This window comes from Idiotropiscis lumnitzeri, chromosome 13, assembly GCF_059441095.1.
Source record: "Idiotropiscis lumnitzeri isolate Australia: NSW breed Sydney's pygmy pipehorse chromosome 13, RoL_Ilum_1.0, whole genome shotgun sequence".
Classification (NCBI taxonomy): Eukaryota; Metazoa; Chordata; class Actinopteri; order Syngnathiformes; family Syngnathidae; genus Idiotropiscis; species Idiotropiscis lumnitzeri.
Genome location: NC_142403.1, coordinates 17,197,529 through 17,218,768, shown reverse-complemented (window position 1 = coordinate 17,218,768; position 21,240 = coordinate 17,197,529). Strand labels below are relative to the sequence as shown.

The 21,240-nt window shown below is 41.5% G+C and overlaps 3 protein-coding genes and 1 long non-coding RNA gene across 7 annotated transcripts; 1 reads left to right on the top strand and 3 right to left on the bottom strand.

Moving 5' to 3' along the window:
- Positions 1 to 591: 591 nt before the first annotated feature.
- zfyve9b (zinc finger, FYVE domain containing 9b) lies at positions 592 to 10,818 on the bottom strand. 3 transcript variants are annotated; one of them, XM_088314099.1, is made up of 17 exons: positions 10,689 to 10,760; positions 8,468 to 8,568; positions 7,709 to 8,298; positions 7,505 to 7,604; positions 7,216 to 7,406; positions 6,865 to 6,976; positions 6,494 to 6,616; positions 6,265 to 6,420; positions 5,932 to 6,156; positions 5,658 to 5,740; positions 4,890 to 4,994; positions 4,673 to 4,823; positions 3,468 to 3,548; positions 3,102 to 3,264; positions 2,688 to 2,793; positions 2,413 to 2,592; positions 592 to 1,094 (listed from the first exon to the last, which is right to left on the bottom strand). In XM_088314099.1, the coding sequence occupies exons 2-17, from the start codon at positions 8,559 to 8,561 to the stop codon at positions 933 to 935; spliced, it is 2,622 nt and encodes an 873-aa protein (XP_088170225.1). In that variant the 5' UTR covers positions 8,562 to 8,568; positions 10,689 to 10,760; the 3' UTR covers positions 592 to 932. The 3 variants fall into 3 exon arrangements, with proteins under 3 accessions (XP_088170225.1, XP_088170224.1, XP_088170226.1); XM_088314098.1 differs by having other exon boundaries at positions 7,204 to 7,406; positions 10,689 to 10,758; XM_088314100.1 differs by lacking the exon at positions 8,468 to 8,568 and having other exon boundaries at positions 7,204 to 7,406; positions 10,689 to 10,818.
- Positions 3,847 to 9,042, top strand: LOC148324797 (uncharacterized). Its single transcript, XR_015846393.1, has 2 exons — positions 3,847 to 4,001; positions 7,209 to 9,042. It is a non-coding gene; the product is annotated as an uncharacterized LOC148324797 (long non-coding RNA).
- Positions 10,819 to 11,482: 664 nt separating the features above from the next.
- On the bottom strand, positions 11,483 to 14,143 carry btf3l4 (basic transcription factor 3 like 4). Of its 2 annotated transcripts, XM_088312970.1 has the most exons (7): positions 14,007 to 14,132; positions 13,887 to 13,909; positions 13,727 to 13,788; positions 12,736 to 12,849; positions 12,418 to 12,619; positions 12,231 to 12,293; positions 11,483 to 11,763 (listed from the first exon to the last, which is right to left on the bottom strand). In XM_088312970.1, the coding sequence occupies exons 3-7, from the start codon at positions 13,778 to 13,780 to the stop codon at positions 11,717 to 11,719; spliced, it is 480 nt and encodes a 159-aa protein (XP_088169096.1). In that variant the 5' UTR covers positions 13,781 to 13,788; positions 13,887 to 13,909; positions 14,007 to 14,132; the 3' UTR covers positions 11,483 to 11,716. The 2 variants fall into 2 exon arrangements, with proteins under 2 accessions (XP_088169096.1, XP_088169095.1); XM_088312969.1 differs by lacking the exon at positions 13,887 to 13,909 and having other exon boundaries at positions 14,007 to 14,143.
- Positions 14,144 to 14,515: 372 nt separating this feature from the next.
- On the bottom strand, positions 14,516 to 17,477 carry ptgfr (prostaglandin F receptor (FP)). Its single transcript, XM_088313577.1, has 3 exons — positions 17,140 to 17,477; positions 15,396 to 16,189; positions 14,516 to 15,137 (listed from the first exon to the last, which is right to left on the bottom strand). Exons 1-3 carry the CDS (start codon positions 17,147 to 17,149, stop codon positions 14,796 to 14,798), a joined length of 1,146 nt encoding a protein of 381 aa, XP_088169703.1. The 5' UTR covers positions 17,150 to 17,477; the 3' UTR covers positions 14,516 to 14,795.
- Positions 17,478 to 21,240: the final 3,763 nt, after the last annotated feature.

The following is a 21,240-nucleotide window of genomic DNA, read 5'->3' as shown; positions in this document are numbered from 1 at the left end:
TCTTTATCTTTATATTACAAAAGACTGGTTTTATAACGGGTGTCTAACCATATCCTCTGTAATTAAATGTTGAATAATTTATTTTTAATTTCCAATCTGTAGAATACAGTTGAATCAATATAAATGTGCTTATTTTAACATGGTAATTTAAAGTCAAATGAATCAGTTTAAAATTTTAACTATGATGTATAATTGATTATTTGGTTTATCAATGTTTTTTTTCCAAAATTGTCTAACTGCTGAATGACAAAATTTTGCATCCGTCCTTAATTTCATTAAAAAAAAAACAACTTGATGCATGAATATATGAATGATATTTTATTAAATTTTCCCACATAATTTGTTTACACCGGGACGCAACTTTAAGTATGGCATGATGAATTTGGCTACACCACTGATTTAATAAATTTAGATTTTGGCTTTCAACTTCTTGGTTAGAGAACCCCAAGTTTACAAAGTGCTGAACGGTTACAAATGAGCGTTCAAAAGTCAAGATTAAAGTCTATAGTTCATATTTTATATTTCTCCTGGAAGATATCTACATTTTTTTTTACCTGTGCTGCAACCATCTTTCACCAGAAAGACAAGTCATTTTCATTGCAAAGTTTAATTCCAAGCTGAGAGTAATTAAATTCAACATTCCATTCAAGGACATTCTTCAGGCATTCATTCCATGTGCATCCACTACTCGCTAAAATCATTCTCTTTGATTAAAATTAGCAGGAGCTAAATCCAGCCCCATTGTTAAAGCTTTTTTTTCTCCACACAAGCTGTGTAATTGCTACTAATGCTTTGTCTATTTCTTGATTGGCAGCCACGTTGCTGCTGGGTAAGCACAGAAAACCACCACGAGTGAAACCTTTGTCCTTATGAGTGGCTTGTCCCGGTGGCTTTTAGGGGGAAAAGATGCTAGTGGTGCGTTTGTGGGACTTCTATGTGATGTACTCCAGGATGTAAAAGATGAGCTCCATCACTATGGGCTCGTCGCCTCTCTTGCGCCCCCTGCTGTGAATGACGGGAATAAGTGTGCCATCAAGGGCGTTCAGGTACTGAGGGGGGAGTGGGTGCCCGTTGCTGCCTGCCACGAAGCCCACCTGAAATTGCGAACAAAGAAATATACAAAGGGAATTAAAAAAGAAGCGTGAATGATAAAGCTTTTGAATGCAACTCTACCCCAATTCATGTTTACATAAAAAAAATTATACGGATTTTAAAAATAAACTACAAATATAAACAAACTAATTAATATTAGTTTCATTACATATATCCATCCATCCATCATCTATACCGCTTCTCCTCACTAGGGTCGCGGGGGGTGCTGGAGCCTATCCCAGCTATCTTCGGGCAGTAGGCGGGGGACACCCTGAACTGGTTGCCAGCCAATTGCAGGGCACACAAAGACGAACAAGCATCCGCGCTCACACTCATACCTAGGGGAAATTTAGAGTGTTCAATCGGCCTACAATGCATGTTTTTGGAATGTGGGAGGAAACCGGAGTACCCGGAGGAAACCCACACAAGCACGGGGAGAACATGCAAACTCCACACAGGATGGCCGGAGCCGGGATCGAACCCACGCCCGATGCTGTCTCTCACTCTGAGGCCATCTATATATATATATATATATATATATATAATCCAAATATGATGTGAAATTACATATAACATTATGAAAGCAAAAGAGGAAAATATTTTTTAAATTAAATGTAAAAAAAGGATTTTAAAAAAAGAATACAGATTAATTATTTATGACAACAACAATAATACATCTATTCAATATTAATCCTACCTTTATGTTCTTTTCAGGTTCAAGGATGATGATTATAATGATCTCTTGAAAAATTTAAATCACTAAAATGTAATAAAAATATGGAATAGCAATAATAATAATCATCATAAGCAGTTTGGATAATGGATGGGTAAATATTATAATAATAATAATAATAATAACAACAGTTTGAACAAAAATAATAATAGTCATTTCACAAAAATTGTCAATTAAAGTCAACTGAAAATGTCGAAATTTAAACAAAACAATGAAAAATATAACAGCAAAAATAAGAACTGTAAATACATGTTGTGAACTTCACAGCTTGATCTTATACCCGTTACGAAACAATTGGTTGACTCCCAACGTTGAATGATACTATCTTTACTATTTTTTTTTTTTTAAATCTTACGGAGATGTCATTCTAATACTATGTTGCGCTATTGCTGGAATTGAATAAGACAAATATTAAAAACAGCTGTCAGTACGAGATAGTGAACTGAAAAAACAATAAACATTGTCAAACGAATACCACTCTGACGGTGTCAATCAAACGTCAACATTAATATTGTCTTTGAAAAGACAGAATGTTTTGTTTCTTTTATTGGAATGCACAGGTGTTCCTAATGAAGTGTCACACTGACCTGCTGGGGGTCAAAGGTAACACGCAGCCCCAACTTGGCCATGCCGTCCTCCTTGAGGAGTTTCAGGTACGGACACAGCGCCAAGCAAAAGGCCCTGGCGATCCGCTCCGTCAGACGGTTGTGTTCTGGTATGTTGGCCGCTATTTCTTTTGGAGGCTCGGCCCTCTGCAGGTAGAACACCTGCACACCACATCCATTTACGTAAAAACTTTACGAGGTAAAAAAAATTGCAATAAAAATATTAACATGAGGGTTTCATAACGAGCCAAACATACTTCTGTCCAGTGGATAATCTTCCCATTTTCTTTGTATTCGGATTTCTGGAACATTTTTGTACTGCTGATGGATTCCATGGATTTACCATCAATGGGGCTTATGACCCTGTGAAGAAAAAAGAAAACATATATTTACAGTTTACTATTGTTGTTATAGTTTAGCACCCAGAGAATTTAGTCAAGTGGCACAGAAATTGGTGCGCTTCAATGAACCTAACTACATATTTTTTATTTTCTGTTTTCTTGGCACCAAAGCACGACTATTTCCAAATGAAGCGCCTCAACTCACTTCAACATTTCATATTCATTCATTCATTTTGAACATTTCCTTGGCACCAACATGCCATAAAATGTAAGCATGAATTCAGATTTGGATTAAGCGGAATAAACTCCAATCAGATGGAGGCGACCCACCCTTTATTGAGCGTGCACTTGGCCTCCACCCACTGCACACAAACAAGCTCCTGGCTGTCAACTTGGTCCACTCGGCCGCAGGTCACCACGTAGTCCTTCATCTCCCGGAGCGACCTTCGCAGCTCTGCCATGGTCTCCGGGGTAATCTGCACCATGAGTCCATCTGGGGGTAGGGGGGGAGGAGGTGGCACACACACACACACACACACACACATTCACACGTTTGTCAACATTGACAGACAGTGCCAAACAGGCTGTACAAGTAAACACACACACACATTTACAGTATGTGAACAACAAGATGAACATTATGAATGACTGCATATGATGAATTTGTAAAGTCCACCTTGAAGTGGAGGTTGTTACCTTCTACAATGCTGGACTTGGCAAAGTAACCTGCAGTTGCTTTCAGTGCACTGCTGAATATGAAAAAACACGAGCCAGTCACTAAAGAAGTGGAGAAAAGGGACAAACAAAAATGGGTTTTAAACATTTCTGTAGACAAATAGCATAATCACGTGTAGGGGTGTTCTTTATAGGCAATCATGTGACAAACTAAGACTTAAAAAGATTTAAAATAATAATAATAATAATAATAATAATAATAATAATAATAATAATAACAATAATAATAATAGTAATAATAATAATAATAATAATAATAATAATAATAATAATAATACAATAAATGATAATAATTTATCACGATTGAACCGGAAGTCCATGATTGGAGGTATGTTAGACGCTACCATAGCAGAGGGGACTAAAACGATTAGAAACAACATTTAAAATGAATACAATCTATCATAGTCACTTATAAAATCAACTAGGACGACTGTTGAAGTCAGGAGAAATGACCAGGAACCGAGGGAAACCGCGTTTTGATCTTTATTGACTTCGGTAAGTGAGTAATTTACTTAACACTGACGGGCTAACGACTTAGCTAAGCTAACTAAACTAAGCTAACTAAATCACCCGATTTGACGCAGACGAGCTAATCGCTAAAATAAGGGATGCTAAATTAGCAATCAATTAAATGTTTCTTAAAACATTAATACCAATGCTGGTTGTCTGAAATTTTCAAACAGTTAATTTAATCATAAAAAAAAATCCATACAAGCAGAAATATAACTGAAAGGGATTTTTTTTGTATGTTTTTAGTGTTTTGATCAACAGTGGAATTGAAGGTCATTCGCAGTAATTTGTAATCCTTGTTGCAGAAAAATTGAGTTTGAATTATTTTTGCAACAAATTCCAGATAAACTCTTCCTATAGCGGCGTTCACGGTACTTTAATATGTGGTGAGTGCTGCAGTGCACTCTAGTGGCTAAAGTTACACATTACGTGACTTTTTCCTCTGGGTGGCTTTTAAATATTTAACACTGCCGTTTTTATTCATTCATTCATCTCCATAAGATACAATGTTGCGGAAATTTAATTATATCAATTCCACAAATGAAACTTACTGCACACACAGTGAAATAATTATTGATTTGATTGTGCATAATTTGGATGTTTATAACATGCAGCTTGTTTGTTAATTCCAACAACACAAAGGTGTGCTTGGTTACCTTTACGTGGCTGGTTGTGGATGCTGATGGCTTGCGTCTGATACTGGCCGTCGTCCCTTTGCACGCAGATGAGCTGAGAGTCAGCCTCCTCATTGAAGCAAGCCCCCATGGCCAGGACGTGTTCGTTACACTTGTTCATGACCTTCATCAGCTGACGTGATGGCAAACGTGAATGAAAACGATTGCAAAATAACACAGTGTAAATATTCCATCTCACCTCGTTGTACCCGGTAGTTGGTATCTTTATGCAGGTCCTCTGAGCTTCCAGGTCCACCGTGAGCCCTGGCACTATCGGGAGACTATATCGGAAATTCCTAAAGTCCTGCACAGGATGGAGGGATTATTGCAAAGTGTGGAAATGCAATATAGATTAACGTGACATTGTTTTCAAGTTCACTAGCTAAATGCCAACACTTAATGGGAAAGACTATAGACAGGCTAACAGATAGTATCGATGTAGCGGTGTTAAACTCTTTAACCAATGGATATTTGAGCACAGACGGTGCAGCAACACATGTAGACAGACAATATAACACTCACATGTATGTAGTCTTTATCCTCTGCGAAAAATGACTAAGATAATTAATGAGTCATTCAAAGTCGCTGCGAAAGTCTTCATTTGTGATGACAGACACCAGAAGAAGCTGCAACCAATTAATCATGATGCAACTGTTTGATTTTTTATGTTCTATTTAACGTTGTTATTATTGGTATAACTGTTTTGATAAAGAAAAATTATAGAGGATGATTTTCCTTGTTGAATATGCTACAAAAAAAGTTTGCTGTTTTTGGGGGGTGGATGATGACAGATGAATGGCATTTCTCTTCACTTCCACATGGAAGTTGATTTGATCACTCAAATATCTCAAGGCACCACTGTATTCCAATTTACTAGGTAAAAAAAAATCCCATAAATCCCATTGTAAGCTTCCAAATTTGACACCCCGAATGTTGCAAATCTGAAGAGCACAGAAGTCTCACATACCACTAAAAGCCTCATGACTGTGTGGCCTATGTCCCCAAACAAAGGTTTCCGAAAGCGCACGCTGTACAGAGGACAAGGGTAAACTGCAAAAAAAAAAAAAAAATAGAGAGAGAGAAAGGACAAAAGAGTAAGAGTGAAGATTTAGAGCAGAACCAACCAATCACCTGGCTAAGGACTGGACCCCAAGAATAATTAGACCCCAAAATACAATTTTACAGAAGGCCTCGTGGAGGCGTGGCCAACTCTGACATCGAGACAAATACAAAGAACTCACATCGATACTCTGCACCAAGACGCAGCATGAGACGCAAGGGGAACGTCTTGGCCCAGACCACCTCGGCCCGGTGGACCAGCAGGCCGAAGAGGTACGGCTGGCTTGGCAGGGGCAGGCCCTGAAGGGACTGACGGGTGGGACGGACAAACAAGAGGCCCGCGTGCTCGTCACTGCCCAGGAAGCGGCTGCCGAACTGTGACAGCGACAGGTGCTTTATCACCTTCCCTGCGTCGCGAAAGAGAACCGAAAGTTTGTACCAGATTGGGACAGAAAATATCTGACAAGAGCCACATGCTGCTTCACCAGCAGGTGTACCTAATGAAATGTCCTCACCCGTGAGACTGTCCCTGTACAGCTGAACGAAGTGGCTGAAGATGTCCCTGGGGAAGCTCTTCTCCTCAGGCAGACACTGTAGGAGGACCACCACCTCCACCTGGCCCACGGCGTGCATCCCCTTGGTGGTCACGCACCAACACTTCCTGTTAACGTCTGCCGCACAAGCATGTAGTCTGATCAAAAGTGCGATGCGAGCCACAAACCGAAAACAAAACCAGCAACTTACAGTTGACCATCTTGACCATGGCGAGCAAGTTGGCATTAAGAACAAACACCAGAGGGTTGGAGCGCCCGCTCTCCAGCTCTTGGATGAGCAACGTCTCAGAGGGCCGCTCCTCCACCGTGTAATCTGACGAGGGAGCAGATTAAAGTGCTTTGAGCAGGCAAAGGGCAACCCAAGATGTAATTATTCTGACTTTGGCCTTATCTGCGGGACCTCCAAAAATATTCACGCTGCTTGGAAATAAATTACTGTGAAATTGTGGCATTTTAGCTCACAAAAACACTTTTTCAAACTGACAATAGATCCCATAGACAAAAATAGTAATTGGTCAATGAATGAGTTGCGAATCGGGAATATGAGGGAGTTTTCTTGACCTCCTTTGACGCCTGTGGAGGTGAGGATAGGCGGCAGGCCTTCTAGCGGTATGAGGTTAGACGAGCTGTTCACAAGAGTGGACATTCCCCGGCTTCGAGGAGCGCACGCCTCCTGGAGGGGGGAGAGGAACGTGTCAAATGAGATCAAGAATGATGTGATCTGGGATTGGAATGGTGGGCGTTAAAATAAAATTAAAACCAATTTGAGATTGAGATGAGGTTTCATATCAAGATTGAAATTTTAATGGAATAGGATTGACATTGATACAAAATGAAAGCAACATTTGACGATTCCACTAAAGGATTACAACTGTGGTGTTTTTGTGTGTGTCATCCTACATTAGCGCCCACTTGTGGCCCGGAGGCTCTCCTGAGCTGCGGCGACCCTGCCGGACATTTGACCGTCCCGCTTCGCGATGCTCGGCTCACCGACGGCGAGAATGCGTGCCCTCTGACCGGCGTGGTGGGGGCGGACTCCGACTGCTTGTCGATGTGGAGCTCGTCTGCGAACCACACCCGCCTTTTCCCCCTCGGTGACGTGCCTGAGAGTAAGATGCCAGTTGTTGTTCTTGCGTCGTTTTCGACCCACCAAAGAAAAACACACAATCGGCTGAGAAAATAAAACCAAAAAGTGGCTCACTTTTAATGAGGGTTGAATGACAGGAAACACAAACCCGCCCCTCCTTGCCGTCCAGATGTGTAAGTCTGAACTTCAGGCCAGAGCAAAGTGCACAAAACACCTGACGACACACACACACACACACGCAGACATGCGCATGCACACATATATTGAATGACTTGAAAAGTGCCCAAAACGCCAGCTGGGACGCAACACGAGCCTCACCTTGCCGCAGGCGCGACAGTGATGCCTCCGTTTGGTAAACGTGAACTTGACGCTGCACTTCATGCACATAAGCGCCTCAGCGTCCGGGATCCAAACCGGAGCGACCTCCCCCAAGGCGTTGGCTCGATCTTTGGTCAGGATCCCGACAGGCCCGGACTCGTTGTCGGGATCGACGGGGGAGGATGCGGACGCTTTTCCCGCTTCTCCTCCATTGGACACATCTTTATGATGATTCTGGAGGTCTTCGGATTCCTCAATCTCCTTTTCCTCGATCACCGAGTCCTCCTTGGAGGTCTTGAGCTTCCTCTCCTCCTGGTCCAGACTCAGAACCAGAGAGCCGGCAGGCTTCTCGTCCTGGCCTTCACCCCACGGGGTCACCATGCAGCCACCTTCTTCCACGTGGAGCATCTTGGCGGGAGGTTTTTCTTCACGCGGCATGACTGTTTCATCCGCGGAGGACTTGGAAGAAAGGACTTCCGATTTGATTTGCTCCGATTCTGACATATCGCCTGCATCTTTGAGGACCAGATGATAAGGTCTGCTTAGCCAGGGCAGCTTGGTGTCACCAAGGGATGGGTTGTCGCCTTCATCTGTTTCAAGGAGATCATATCGTTAGACTAAATGCATTGCTGATGTCATTTTTGAAAGTTTTGGGGAAAAAAACGTGAGAAATTCAACAAAAGAGAAGAGAGTCCAGCTGATTTCTCTCAATGCGAAGGAGCTGCGGCGAGTGACTGAGCAGTAAATTAAGGGCTTTACCTTCCGGCTCAGTTCTTTTCACCGCTGCCGACAGATGCCGTGTCCACATCACTGCAGACGCTGCGCCACTCCGCTTTTCGATCTCCCGCTGCATCCTCGCCCTCACTCATAAGATTAAGGATGTCTGATTCAGCTTTTTTCAAGTCGATACCAATGCGAGTATTCTGGAGTACTCGATACAGGATACCGATATCTGTAGTAAAGACCTTTCTTTGTGACGCAAATGATTCGCTGACGCGTCAAACTGCAGCAGTATGGTGTAAAGTGCCAAGTACTGCAGAGGAGGACTTGCTCGATTACATTTTTTAAAAATTTTATTTATTTTTTTCACGTCTTGAGTATCGGGCTGGTATCGTACTTTGTACATCTTGGGCTCTGTAGTTTTGCAAAAGTAAATGACTTGGATTAGAATGTCTAATAATTTACACAAGTATTGTTACTTAATTACAGAGTGTGAGTAATTTTGGTTTTACTTACACGCACACACACACACATAGAGAACATGTTGCATAACTGGTCATTAAGGGAGGGAGGTCCTTGTTCACTAAGTGTCCATTAAAGCATGTGTTGAATCATCTGGAGGTCATTCTTGAGAGGGTCGTGAGATGATGCAACAGTAGTCTCAAAGGTCACCTCCAAAGTGTCCGAAAGACGGCAGCCCAGCCATCAAAAAATGAATGACAATGCACAAATGCAAATTTAGTTCAGGATTAGGTTTATGGATGAGGTTGAGATTGAGATGGTTTTGCATCAAAATTTTAATTGTGACTAAAATTATGATACAATGAGACTGATGTGAGTAAAATTACGACTAATGCTAGAGGACTGAGACGTGTGTAACTTTGGAACCTATTTTTTTTTTTTTTGCTGTACTACAATAAAGTGTAATTGCACATCCACTCCACTAGTTAGCAGTGGCGCTCTCATTGACCATTGTGCCCATTGCGAGAATTAACTCAACGGTGTAGGTTTGTTTTGCAACGAAAATGCTAGAATTTATAGTAGCGGTGGAGAGTGGTTGGTGCGCGGGGGTGCGAATTGTTTTCTACTTGCTAGGTGGGGCGTAACATAAAATAATTGATAAGTGCTAATTTAGGTTAACATTTCCAATTAACATTGCAATTCGTTTTCAAATGGGAATTAGCCCCGAGATTATGAATTCAATTATAATACAAAATTATCCTAGAAACAATTCAAATTTATTACAATTGCAATTATAATAGAAATTGAAATTACGATTGAGATTGTGGTTGACATTACGACTGTAGCCCTTACATTGTCATTAAGATTACCATACAATTATGTTTTACATATATAACAATATTAAGATGAGGTTGTAGGTCAAGATAAAGAATTCTGTGAAATCAGATATTAATCTTGATATTATTATAAAGGCTGTGTTTAGGACTGAGATTATAATTTATATTAGAATTGAAACAAGCTCCTCCACCATAATGTGGGAAATATTCCTCCTGTAAATGGTCCTAAAACCAAAAGTTTGACAACCCCTTCATTAGAGTGTAAAGTGAATTGCAAATGTGTGTGATGTATGTTCTGACTTTATCACAGCTTTAGTGTAGATTAGTAAAACGCGTTCCGATTTACGTTCGTTTCCACAGTAGACCGAAGAACCCCTTTCAGGCATTTTCCTGCTTTTTTTTTGGGGGGGGTGCATGCGGGATAACAGACTACATCACTAGCGCACATGGCAAAGGGGAGGGGACATAATTCATGATGACCACATGACAATCGCACGTGCAGCACTAATTCAATCCCAACGAGATGTAATAATGCAACGTTCCCCGTTTTTTTTTCCGGGTGAAAACACATCATGAATATGCTGATGAAAGTGTCACGCTTGCTGCAGGTTGTGTGACGCATCGAGTTTAGTCCGACTGGAAACGCGCCGAGCTCGCCAATGCGACACTCGTCCGGGTAGAGTGAGCTGAGCGAACGCCAACGGGACATTTCATTCATTCATATTTTTCATTTTTATGCATTCGTTGATTTTTTTTTTTTTGGTGAGGATCAACAACATGGAGCCCTCTTCATTAAAAAAAAAAAAAAAAAAACCGGCGCGGAGTGGATACATGCTGCATCAGCGCTTCATACGCGCAAACATCATCATCGCCGTCATCGTGACGCACTTGCAATTTGCAAAGCGAGCATGGATGGAGAGTCACAAAAAGAGAGGGAAAATATGATGTAGGCTACTTCTCACCTTCTGCGATGCCCCCCAAGAGGCTCTCGTTGTCGTCGTCCCGCGCGGAGAACAACTTCAACATGGTCTTGCACTTACATCGCACAGCAGCAGCAGCAGCAGAAATGATGCTGATGGGTTGGGGAAAGAAGATGAGGAGTGGGGTGGGGGTGGGGGGGGGTGATTTGCCTCTCTAGCCCCAAGCCCCCTCCCTCCCCCCCTTGTGTTTCTATGCAGCTCTTCACGAGGAGGAAACTTGAGGTGAATGGCCCATTATTGCCTCAAGGGAGCTGTGATGACGTCATTGGTCCTGCACTCACGTCAAGCAGATAATCATGCTTGGAGTTTGTATCACACTGACAGATAGGGTTTTGCTTAATCAGCTAAAGGAAGGTTCTCAAACTGGGGTCACCGGGCTCTAGGAGTCCATGAGTTTGGGGGTCCACAAAATAATTACGTAATCCATTCATAATCGAAACCGAATTTCCTCTTGAGTGTCACGGGGCATGTTGGAGCCTTTTCCAGCTATCTTCGGGGACTAGGCGGGGTACACCCTGAACCGGTTGCGAGCCAATCGCAGGGCACAGAATGAAGAACAACCATCCGTGCTCACAAATATAATTTTTTCCCCCCAAATTGTATTTACAAATTATTTTAGTGACAATGCAAAAATTACTGAGACCGAGTTGTTCTGTAACTCACAAAACATATTTAGGAATAATGCACAACAACAGCTCTCTAATGAGTGTACCTAATGTTTTGACCCTGATATTGAATGAATTCTTTTTTGAAACAATGATGACGACAGTGGCCTCTACAAATGTTAATGCTCTTTATTTTGTTTCATAAACAAACAAAAAAAAAAATTAAGACATTTAAAACAAATGTGGCGACAACGGGTGCTCAAATTTTGTTTTAAAAGCCCGTCAGCCAGCTGAGAAAAGAAAAGTCTCTGTTTTGCGAATGTGCGTGTGTGTGTGTCGATTCTGATATGTCTGGATCAGTACAAGTGAAAACATTGCCGTGTTTTTCCGGTTTCATCGCCGCCGTCAGTTGGCTTCATTCTTGGACGCTTCGTCAAAGTTCTCCACCAAATCTGCACGACAACAACACAAAATTGTTTTCATAAACACACCCGGACGATGGGGCTGAATTTGAGCATTCACCCTTACGATCAAAGTCGGCAAAGGCCTCATTACTTATGATTATTCTGTGCAACGGGTGTATTTAGACTAAAAATAATTTATCTTTCCTGATTCGCTCAGAGCCAACAATCATAAATGTTGAACCAGTTCAATCGTTACAATGACAAATCCTTATGCGTGCATGTGTGTTTGATATCGGAGTTAGAGTTGGCGTGAACTATGGACTCTCTTACAGCCAATCAGTAAGCTCGATAAAGCAGAACCAAGTGGTTGTGTGGATTGTTTGTGGAACCACACACAAGAGCAGTAAAAATATGTGGGCCATTTCCTGCCATCTCATCAAGAATGGGATGTTCAAATTGACAGGTTTGTATCAGGCTTTGATTCTTTACGCAACTGATACAAAAAAAAAAACTACCTGGAACATCATCATCATCCTCTTCCTCGATGTCTTCTACTTTTGACGATTTGCTGTCAAGTGCTGAAATGAAGAATAAATCACATGAGCACGTCACGTTCACCTTATGAATAAAGGCAATAGAATATGAACTGTTCAGGCCCACTTCGCAACAACGAATGTTAGATGACCCGGTAGATGGACCCACCTTGGCGAGGGAACCGCTCGGCCAGCTTTCGCAGGCTGCTCAGGCTGTCGGCCCCCAGCTGGCTGAGGATGCCCGGCAGCATCTCGGTCAACTGCTTGGTCTCGGCGTGGCCCGTGACGGCGAACGTGTTGGCCGACAGCGAGGCCTGCACTTTGGGGTTGTTGAAGTGGATCACCGTGCCGTCGTCTTTGATCATATTGACCTGGGAGGGGAAAATGACACAAGGACAGTTACTGTTTCCGCAAAGTATTTGAGGAAATACGGAAATACTCAAACTAAATGCCGCGCATCTGACAATGTGCAGTCGGACCAAGTCACCTCCTCAATCCCGGCGATATTGTTGACAGCCAACTTCTTTAGGGAACTTTGAAGCTTTTTGTCGTCTGCTGTGGCGGTTCTGTGTACCACCTTCTTCTTCCTGCGTGCCGAACCCTGAAAGCACACAAAAATATTTACATTTTTAACAGTCTGAGGTAGAAAAATCAGCTAGCACACAACAACACATTTGTAAATTCAGTAGTACCTTGATATATTGACATACACGTCAAAACAATTTTGTAAATCTATGTATACTCGGACCTGAATGTACAGTGAACGGCTCATTAAATCAGATACTGTGCCTTGATCGCTTCGCCGACATTTAGATAACTGGAGCAATCACAGAAATAATACGACATTTATGGTAACTTAACGTAATTCCAAAAAACAGCGAGTATAATTTAGAGTTTTATGTTGTCAATGTTTTCGCTATGCCTTAGCCTAACAACCTGAGTTTGCACGTTGTACCCCAAATGTGGAAATGGGGCGTGCATGGAGTCCATTCTTTGACCACAGCTATTCAATCTTTACATGCTTCCACTTGTTTACGCTATTATTGCTGATGTTAGAATTTTTTCGTTGTAAAGAACAATGGCATTTCCTTGCCTGAAATGTGTTTTATAAATATAAATTCATTGATTAATTGGTCTGAAAATATTCATTTACATTTATGCATTAATGTTCCTCTACCTGAGGCATAGAATGACAGGCAGTACATAAGCTTGCCCACTAGATGGCAGAAGGTACCATTTACCTTTGCATCCACTTTGTTGCCATTTATAAAACAAAATAATAACTTTTCTTTCACGTAGTCCCAGGTTTCACACGGGGTAATTAAATTTGTGGGTCAATTGAGGCAAGTCAAGTCATAGCCTTTCGGTGACATTGCTGTTTTCTGGTGAGCTGTATGATTTTTTTCTAATGTACAATATGTCTACCTAAAGGTTGGAGAAAAACTGGACGAAGTCTCACTTCCGGGTTCGCACCTTACCTTTCCTCCTATCCGCACTTGGGCCTGAAGTTTGGCCAATTTTTCCTGATTCATCCTGTTACCTGCGGTAAGAAAACACGTCGCTGAAGCCAAACGAAAATTGAACACACTGTGCAAATGAATGTCCGGTTGTTAAAATGAGTATGAAGTAACAAACAACCTGAAGCGAGCTATTAGCTCCACCTCAGTGTAGCATGAAGACAAAAAAACATACAAAAAAAAAACGTCACCTACGCAACATGGAAAAAAACTTCAACATTGTAATGTTTAATACTCCAACCTGCTCAAGTTTCCACCGAGGCATGCGGGGGCTTGAAAAAAAAAGATGTTCGTTATAAGGAAGACGTTTTTAATAGTCACAAATGGATGTGGATTCAACCTCTTCCTCCTTGAGACGAATTCGAGGCATTTGTAAAACGGTGCTGCCATCCTCTGGACGATTTCAGTATTACATCAACAAACTACTGTTTCCACTTGACAATGAAGTACCGCGCGAAACGTATTTTTATTTCAATAAATACGTTCACTAAATTCAACCACTACACAAATAGTGAATTGTTTCACTTTGTTTGAGCTATGTTGTTGCTCCATAAATAAAGTATGAGTATGTCAACGTCGCTGTTTGGGCTCACTTGCTATTACAGTAATTGGTGTTCATCTATTTTTGTCGTCCCTTATTGATATATCAGATGTAATTGTTATGCGTGTCGATTTGACCATCTTTCAATTACACAGGTACACGTTTTAATAGTCATTTATTATTGACTCCCATTCACTGTATCGGAACACTTTTCACATTGTGCAAATGTCTTGATAGTGACAACAATAGCTGCCTTAATAAATTCAGACAAAAGATGACATTTAGTAATACAATGATACAATAATGCTACCAAACTACTGATCCAACATGTCCTAATTTTCATTGAAAAGGAAAACCACACATGTATTAGTTCATCCGTGAGGAATTATACACGACACATCTACATCACATACTAACAAGTTTTCACTTTAACAATATTATGATGTCAACCTTCACTAGATTGTCCCACTTTCTGTCTGCTCTTTTTTTTCACACGGATAGGACCGTGTGAAACATTTCAGTCTTGGTGTCATCCGACAGACAGATGTGTGTGTTTTGTATGAGTAAGCCGTCCAAGAGGCACGCGGGTGGGCTGAATTTGGAGCGGCTGGAGCTTTGCAGGAAGCTTTGTCGCCAGCACACCGGCTCCCGGGACTTGGACTTGCAGCAGCGTTTTAACATGAGATAGAATTTCTTCAGCACGGCCTTCCTCAGCAGGATGTAGACCCAGGGGTCCAGGATCTGGTTCCATGTGGCTATGCGCACCAGAAACAGTAGTTTGTTGGATGCTGGGTCAAGATCATCTTGGTAGGTCTGGAGGATGATGCAGGTCTGTACAAAGTCATACATAAAAGAAATCTTAAATAGGTCAATACTATTAGAAAACGTGTATGAAATAATAATGGTTAAATAGTAGTGCGGTATGTTTTATTTACGCTAAAATGATGAATGGAAAGTGGGAAATGCCATAGATGGGCTAACAATTTTCGCTTCTGTGTAGCATACGGAAATTTGAACACAAACGTGCAACACCGCACATAGGCAGACAGACACGGATGACAAACACTTGCCTAGGGTCATCGTGCTTACCAGTAAAGGCCCCCAGCAAACACAAGAAACCAGCATGATGGCCAACAGCTGGGAGATCATCTCAATATGGTACGACGTTCCTCTGCTGTGATGCTTGCGCTGCATCGTGGACAACAGCAGAGCGCAGCTGGTCACGGTATTGCAAACGATAGAGACGAGCAGAGCCAGCAAGCCCAGCAGAGCGAAGAACAGCGGCAGGAAGACATCCAGCCAGTCGTGAGTCTCGTCCAACTTGTAAAAGCACCAGCTTCTGGAGCTCTGCACCATGTAAGACTTCCTCAGCACCACCGGCAACGCAGCCACCAGGGCGGCCAGGAACCAGATGACAGACAGCAGCTTATTTATGTGGCGGAAGACCATCCCGGTAGAGTGATAAAAAGGCTTGGTGACGCCGATGCAGCGCTCTATCGCCATGGCGCTTCCCAGGAGCAGCGGGCTCAGACCGAAGAAGACCAAAGTCGCGCCAAAGAAGTTGCACACTGTGCCGTGGGGGTCGAACGTCTCCCATTGCTTGCGCAAGCTGTAGACGTAGAGGACCATGGAGCCATTGACCAGGTGGCCCAGCAGGTCCGTTACCACCAGGCTGGCGGCGAACACCGAGAACGGCGCCTTGGATTTCAGCGGCATGCGTTTGGAGGGTTTGAGGAGGATGAAGATGGCCAGGCTGTTGGACAGGATGCCGGCAGTCATGGAGATAACCGAGGCGGTCGCAGACAGATTGTTGTCCACGCAGGTGATGTTTGTGGGCGTGGCCAGATCGGAGCACTCACTGGCTGACATGACGGGCATGAAATCTGGAAGAGAGCACGTCAATTTGATCAAAACATCAAAAACGAAGTTTCTACAATGAGATTTTTGTTTTTTCTGATTTTTTTCAATCGGTGGACTTAATCCTCCGCTTAGTATCGTCACTATCGCAAACGTAGAACCCGTCAATGGAGCGGCAAACCACCATGATGGATTTCAAATCAAATGTGAAATATGACTGAGGTGTACTTTCAGCTTTAATTTAATAGCATTCGCAAATGGCTGCAATTATCATTTCGCCATTACAGCCGTTTGCGTGCCTCCATTTTCAGGGGCTCAAAAGTACTTGGACCTTTTGGACTCACAAAAGGTTAATTGACGACACGCGTTCCGTTCTTACGATGTAATTCAAGATAAATGACGCAGGTTGACATTTGGCACAACTTTGACCGGGACAAGCCGCATGAATTTCAAGGAGATCGCAAAAGATGTCGACTCCACCAGAAAATAAGAAAACAAGCCATGAAAACCTCAGTCAAGAATATTCTTGAGAAAGCAAGTGGGGAAAAAAACATTTTGAAAGAAAGGAACTGCTCGTGATCCAAAGCATAACACATCATGAGTCAAACGTAATGGCGGCGCATGAGTGGGAATTTACGGAAGTGTTCATTGGTGGTTGACGTGACAGTCGGACAAAATTAACAAGATAAATTGAAAAAAAAATAAATAAATAAAATCACTTGAGTGCTGTACAGGTGAAAGACCATTTAAAAATGGAATATCGTTTATCGGCAAGTCAGTGGCGCGAGATTAACCAAATTTTCACTTGCTTCACACACAAAATGCAAGTCACACAATTTGAGCAAAAGTGAAGGAAATTCTGAATTATGAAATGATGGACTTCAGTAAATCTTAGATGTTGAAAAATCCAAATAAATCAACAACAAAAAAAGAAAAAAAAAATCATGGAAAACATTTATGACTTGCGCTTTGTTACCTCTTGTCATGAAGCTTCTCTTGCTTTTGCCGCCGTCTTTTCAACATTCAGACGATGTTGCTTATGAGGCTCTCTCTCGCCTGTCTTCTGACTCCAGCTGTTGCTTGCTGCAAAAAAAAAAATAAAAAAAACTTCAGCGCTGTCCATCAGACATCCACATCCTCCTACGGCGACGGCTCCTCCGACCGCGATAATGGAGCACGACACACACACAAGCTCACACACGTTTATAAATGTGTGTGTGTGTGTGATCACCCAAAATGCTCTTTTGACTGCGGGCTTTTTAAAGGATCCCGACCGAACTGATGAAACTGCAGACGCACAAACCCGTCAAGCAACTCGGGATGTTCTGTGTGCAACTTGATCCGGTTTCGATTTTGACTGCACACAGAGAGTTTATTCATAAGGAGGTGACGATGAGAACGCTTTTATTATGTAATGTGGCGTTCATTCGCTAATATCTGAAATATTTTCAATGTGTTACATAACACCTCGCCACAACAGCAATAAAAATGTTCTAAAAATAAAAACTTGTTAAGGCAGGACATTTGCAGATTTAAAATAGAATAAAAAAACATGCATTATATTTTTTATCACTATCAACACCTTAACATTTTTCCATTAATCAAATTAATTATTTAATTAAAGTAGCGAGCACAACTCAGCCCAGCCCAATACCCGTTCCCAAATCAGGATAAATAGGGATTGTTGGAGTCACAAGTCATAATAAATTATATTTCGGACTGTATTATGTGGATTGAGAGGTTTTTGGTACTCCCTTGAACAAATTCTGCAAACATAGCAAGACTGTTGCCTAAGAAAAATGAAAAGTGGCAAAGCTACTGGGTCAGATGGGTTTCCGAATGAATCGCTCTGTGAGGCCGGCATTGATTTTATAGCATTTATGAAGTTGAGCATAGGTGAGCATCAAGGTTCCGGTTTTAGCCCGCTACTTTTTGACATCATTTTTCGTATTCTGACCGGATCTTAAGAGAGGAGCCACCATGGTGTGTTTTCGATCCGACCGGACGAGATACTAATTCATTGTCTTTCTGTAGATTCCGCTAAAAATTTGTGCAGGAAATTTGCACATGTTCCCCAAAGTCAAAAAGTTGAATACGTTTTTGGTTGCACCGTTCCCGCCCCTAAAAAAACATTTGGTGACAAATTAGTTTCAATTAGAGGGCGAGTTGTGAATTCCCCACGTTCGAGAGCCAGTTTGGCTCCTTCGTCTGCCTCAATCAAGACGACATGGGAATGGACTTGATGAAGATGAGTTGAGGTTTTGAATGCAGAAATACTTGTTCTTGTGACTTAAAGGACATCCGTTGGTAAATCGACACGTGTGTAGTACAGACGCACGCTGGATTATCGTCTCCTCAATTAAGCCACCACCTGAAGTGTAACAAAATGCCAAAACACACGAACAGAAACTTTTGTGGTCAAGCGCCACATCGAACAGACGAGTCGGTTTATTCATAAATGAGGGTGAAGAAAAAAAAACACTAAATAAGGCACAAAAAATATGTTCAAATAAATTATTCTAAATTGTTGGTGAACGTCTGTTGGTGAAATGAAAGAAAAAACTGTTAATATGGTACATAGTCTTAAATAAAGTCATTTTAGTGTTGGCTTGTTTGACTAGCTTGTACCATAATTTAACGAGCTAGCTATTTCCTGGTTCTGGGTTGCAGGACTATATAATTCTTGATTCTGGGGCAGGGTGAATGTGTTCAACGTCATTCAAATGAGATCATAAAAAAAATAAAATAATAATAATAGGGTGTCATATTGATGCGTTACGTCTCTTTGTTAACACAGGTTACTTCCTGGTTCCGTGTGTTAGCTAGCAGGTTAATCTCTGGTTTATGGGAAATGATGCAGCATTCTTGATTGTGGAGTACGAGGAACTATTTCACATTGACTCAAACTAAAAGCAAAAATACACAACACATTTGGAACAATAACAAAACGGAGTTGCTTAGTTAGTTTGGTATGTGTGTGTTTATGCCAAAGTGTGTCCTGAGCATGTACATACGTGGGACAATGGGAATGTGATTGTGTTTGGAGTTGTTTTAAATTTGAAAATCCCTTTTTGTTGTTTGCGTTATTATTGCTTTTATTATAATTGTTTTTAATTATTGTAAAGCACATTGGGTTTTCATTGTGCATGAAATGTGCTTTATGAATAAATTGGATTGAGTGATCATCGTAATATTTGTGCTCGGGAGTACGCCAGAAAGGATTGACACCTAATCAGTGTCTGATTGGTTGTTTTTCTTCAGGCGCGGTGTTTTTTAAAATTTATTTATTTATTTATTATTATTTTTTTCAATTATTATTATTATTTATTTTTTTGGCGAATCAAATCAGAGGCACGATGGGGCCAGTTATTGCCAACATCACTTAACTTATACGACTGTTAGGTCATATTATTATTTTATTTTATTTTTTCAAATTTCCGTTTTAATTGTTTTACCTGTCACTGCATGTCATTGACATAGCTAGATAAAAGATGGTACATTATATATAGTCATTTTCTGACTGATAATTAAGTGAAAGATCTCTCACAGTGTTTTAACCAGTTACTATCCTTTTTTTCCTTTTCTTTCTTTTCTTTTTCTATCTTTTTCGTTCCTGAAATGCATCCCAAACCCAAATGACGAGCCAAATCCTCGCCCGGGTTTGACATCTCGCCTTCCAAATGTACTGTCACAGACAGAAACGTGGGCCACATGGTCCACATGCACAAGACCAAAAATCACATCTTTTTGTTGGATGCCTTAATAGGCAAAGCCAGGCCTGGGAAGGGTGTGGTGAAAATAAGCCATAATGTTGGCTTGATGGTACTGTCCTGGACGTAATCACAAAAAGCACTCCAACGGCAAAAGTCACAGGTATCAAACGTACTCTTCCCCTGTTCGTACTCGTCGTCGTCATTTTCTCGCCATCACGCAGCCCCAAGTGGCCCTAAATGGTCGCCAGCCAGCCATTTTACCAATTATTAATGGTGGCCCGAGAAAGAAAAAGGCCGGCGTTGAACTATATGTTCGTCATCGCTAGTGTACTATGCAGTGTTTATTTTTTTAAGTACCATTTTCCTCAGTCGTCACCGCAAATATTTGCGAAGTAATTTGACAATTAGTATTGTTTTGTGCTCTTTCTGAAATACTCCAAGTGGCCACAAGAAAATTAATACTGAATTTACAAAAAGGACATTATAGTAGTCATATTTCAAACTGTAGTGATACTTATTGCCAGCAGGTGTCAGCACAAACTTACAATATTGACTTAGTGAGGTAAAGGGGGAACAAATATTGAGGGAAGAGATCAATTATTCATGGTTGTTTATTTCTATTGTTGACATGCTGGATTAATATGAATCCGATTTTTATTTTTATGATTTCTCTGATGATGTGGAAGTGATGTCGGAAGGAGCCTCAACCATCGGAACTTTGTTTGCAGTTAATCAGAGTTAAATGGCAACACTGCGCAAACTCACATTTAACATTTGAATGTTTGAATGTGATTGATTAATTCAGAAAGCTGCCACATTTACAGTTTACAAAAAAGGGTGTGCACACTTGCGCAGCCACATTATCTCAGTTCTTTAGATTTTGCTTCCTCTCTTGCAAAGAAGTATTTATTTTTCCATTACGTTTGAAAAGTTATAGAAACGTTTTGAAATGATCTATCTTGTTCTCATGTTTTAAAATGATAAAACCCAGAAAACAATATTTAGCATACATTTCCCGCGGCACTCTTTTGAGGCAAACACCTCAATACAGTTGTTTATCTCTTGGGTTGCATTCAAGGTCAGCGGAAATAATGACTTCGTCCGAGGCTGCTTGGGCAGGCTCGTTTGCAGCCAGCTCGACATTTTACGCCTTTTAGGGAAATGTCAAGCTTTCCAGTAACACCTGAAGGCCTCAGCCATCTGGAAGCGAGGCACACTTGCCAATTTAGCATGGCACCCTTGCGCCGCTTGCACCGTCTTGGTTCAGAGCACCTGAGATCATTAAGATTCCGAACTCGGCCCTGATCCCTGTGGTCAAATTCGTAAGACGTTCTCGGAACACACGGGAACAGACAGCGGTCCAG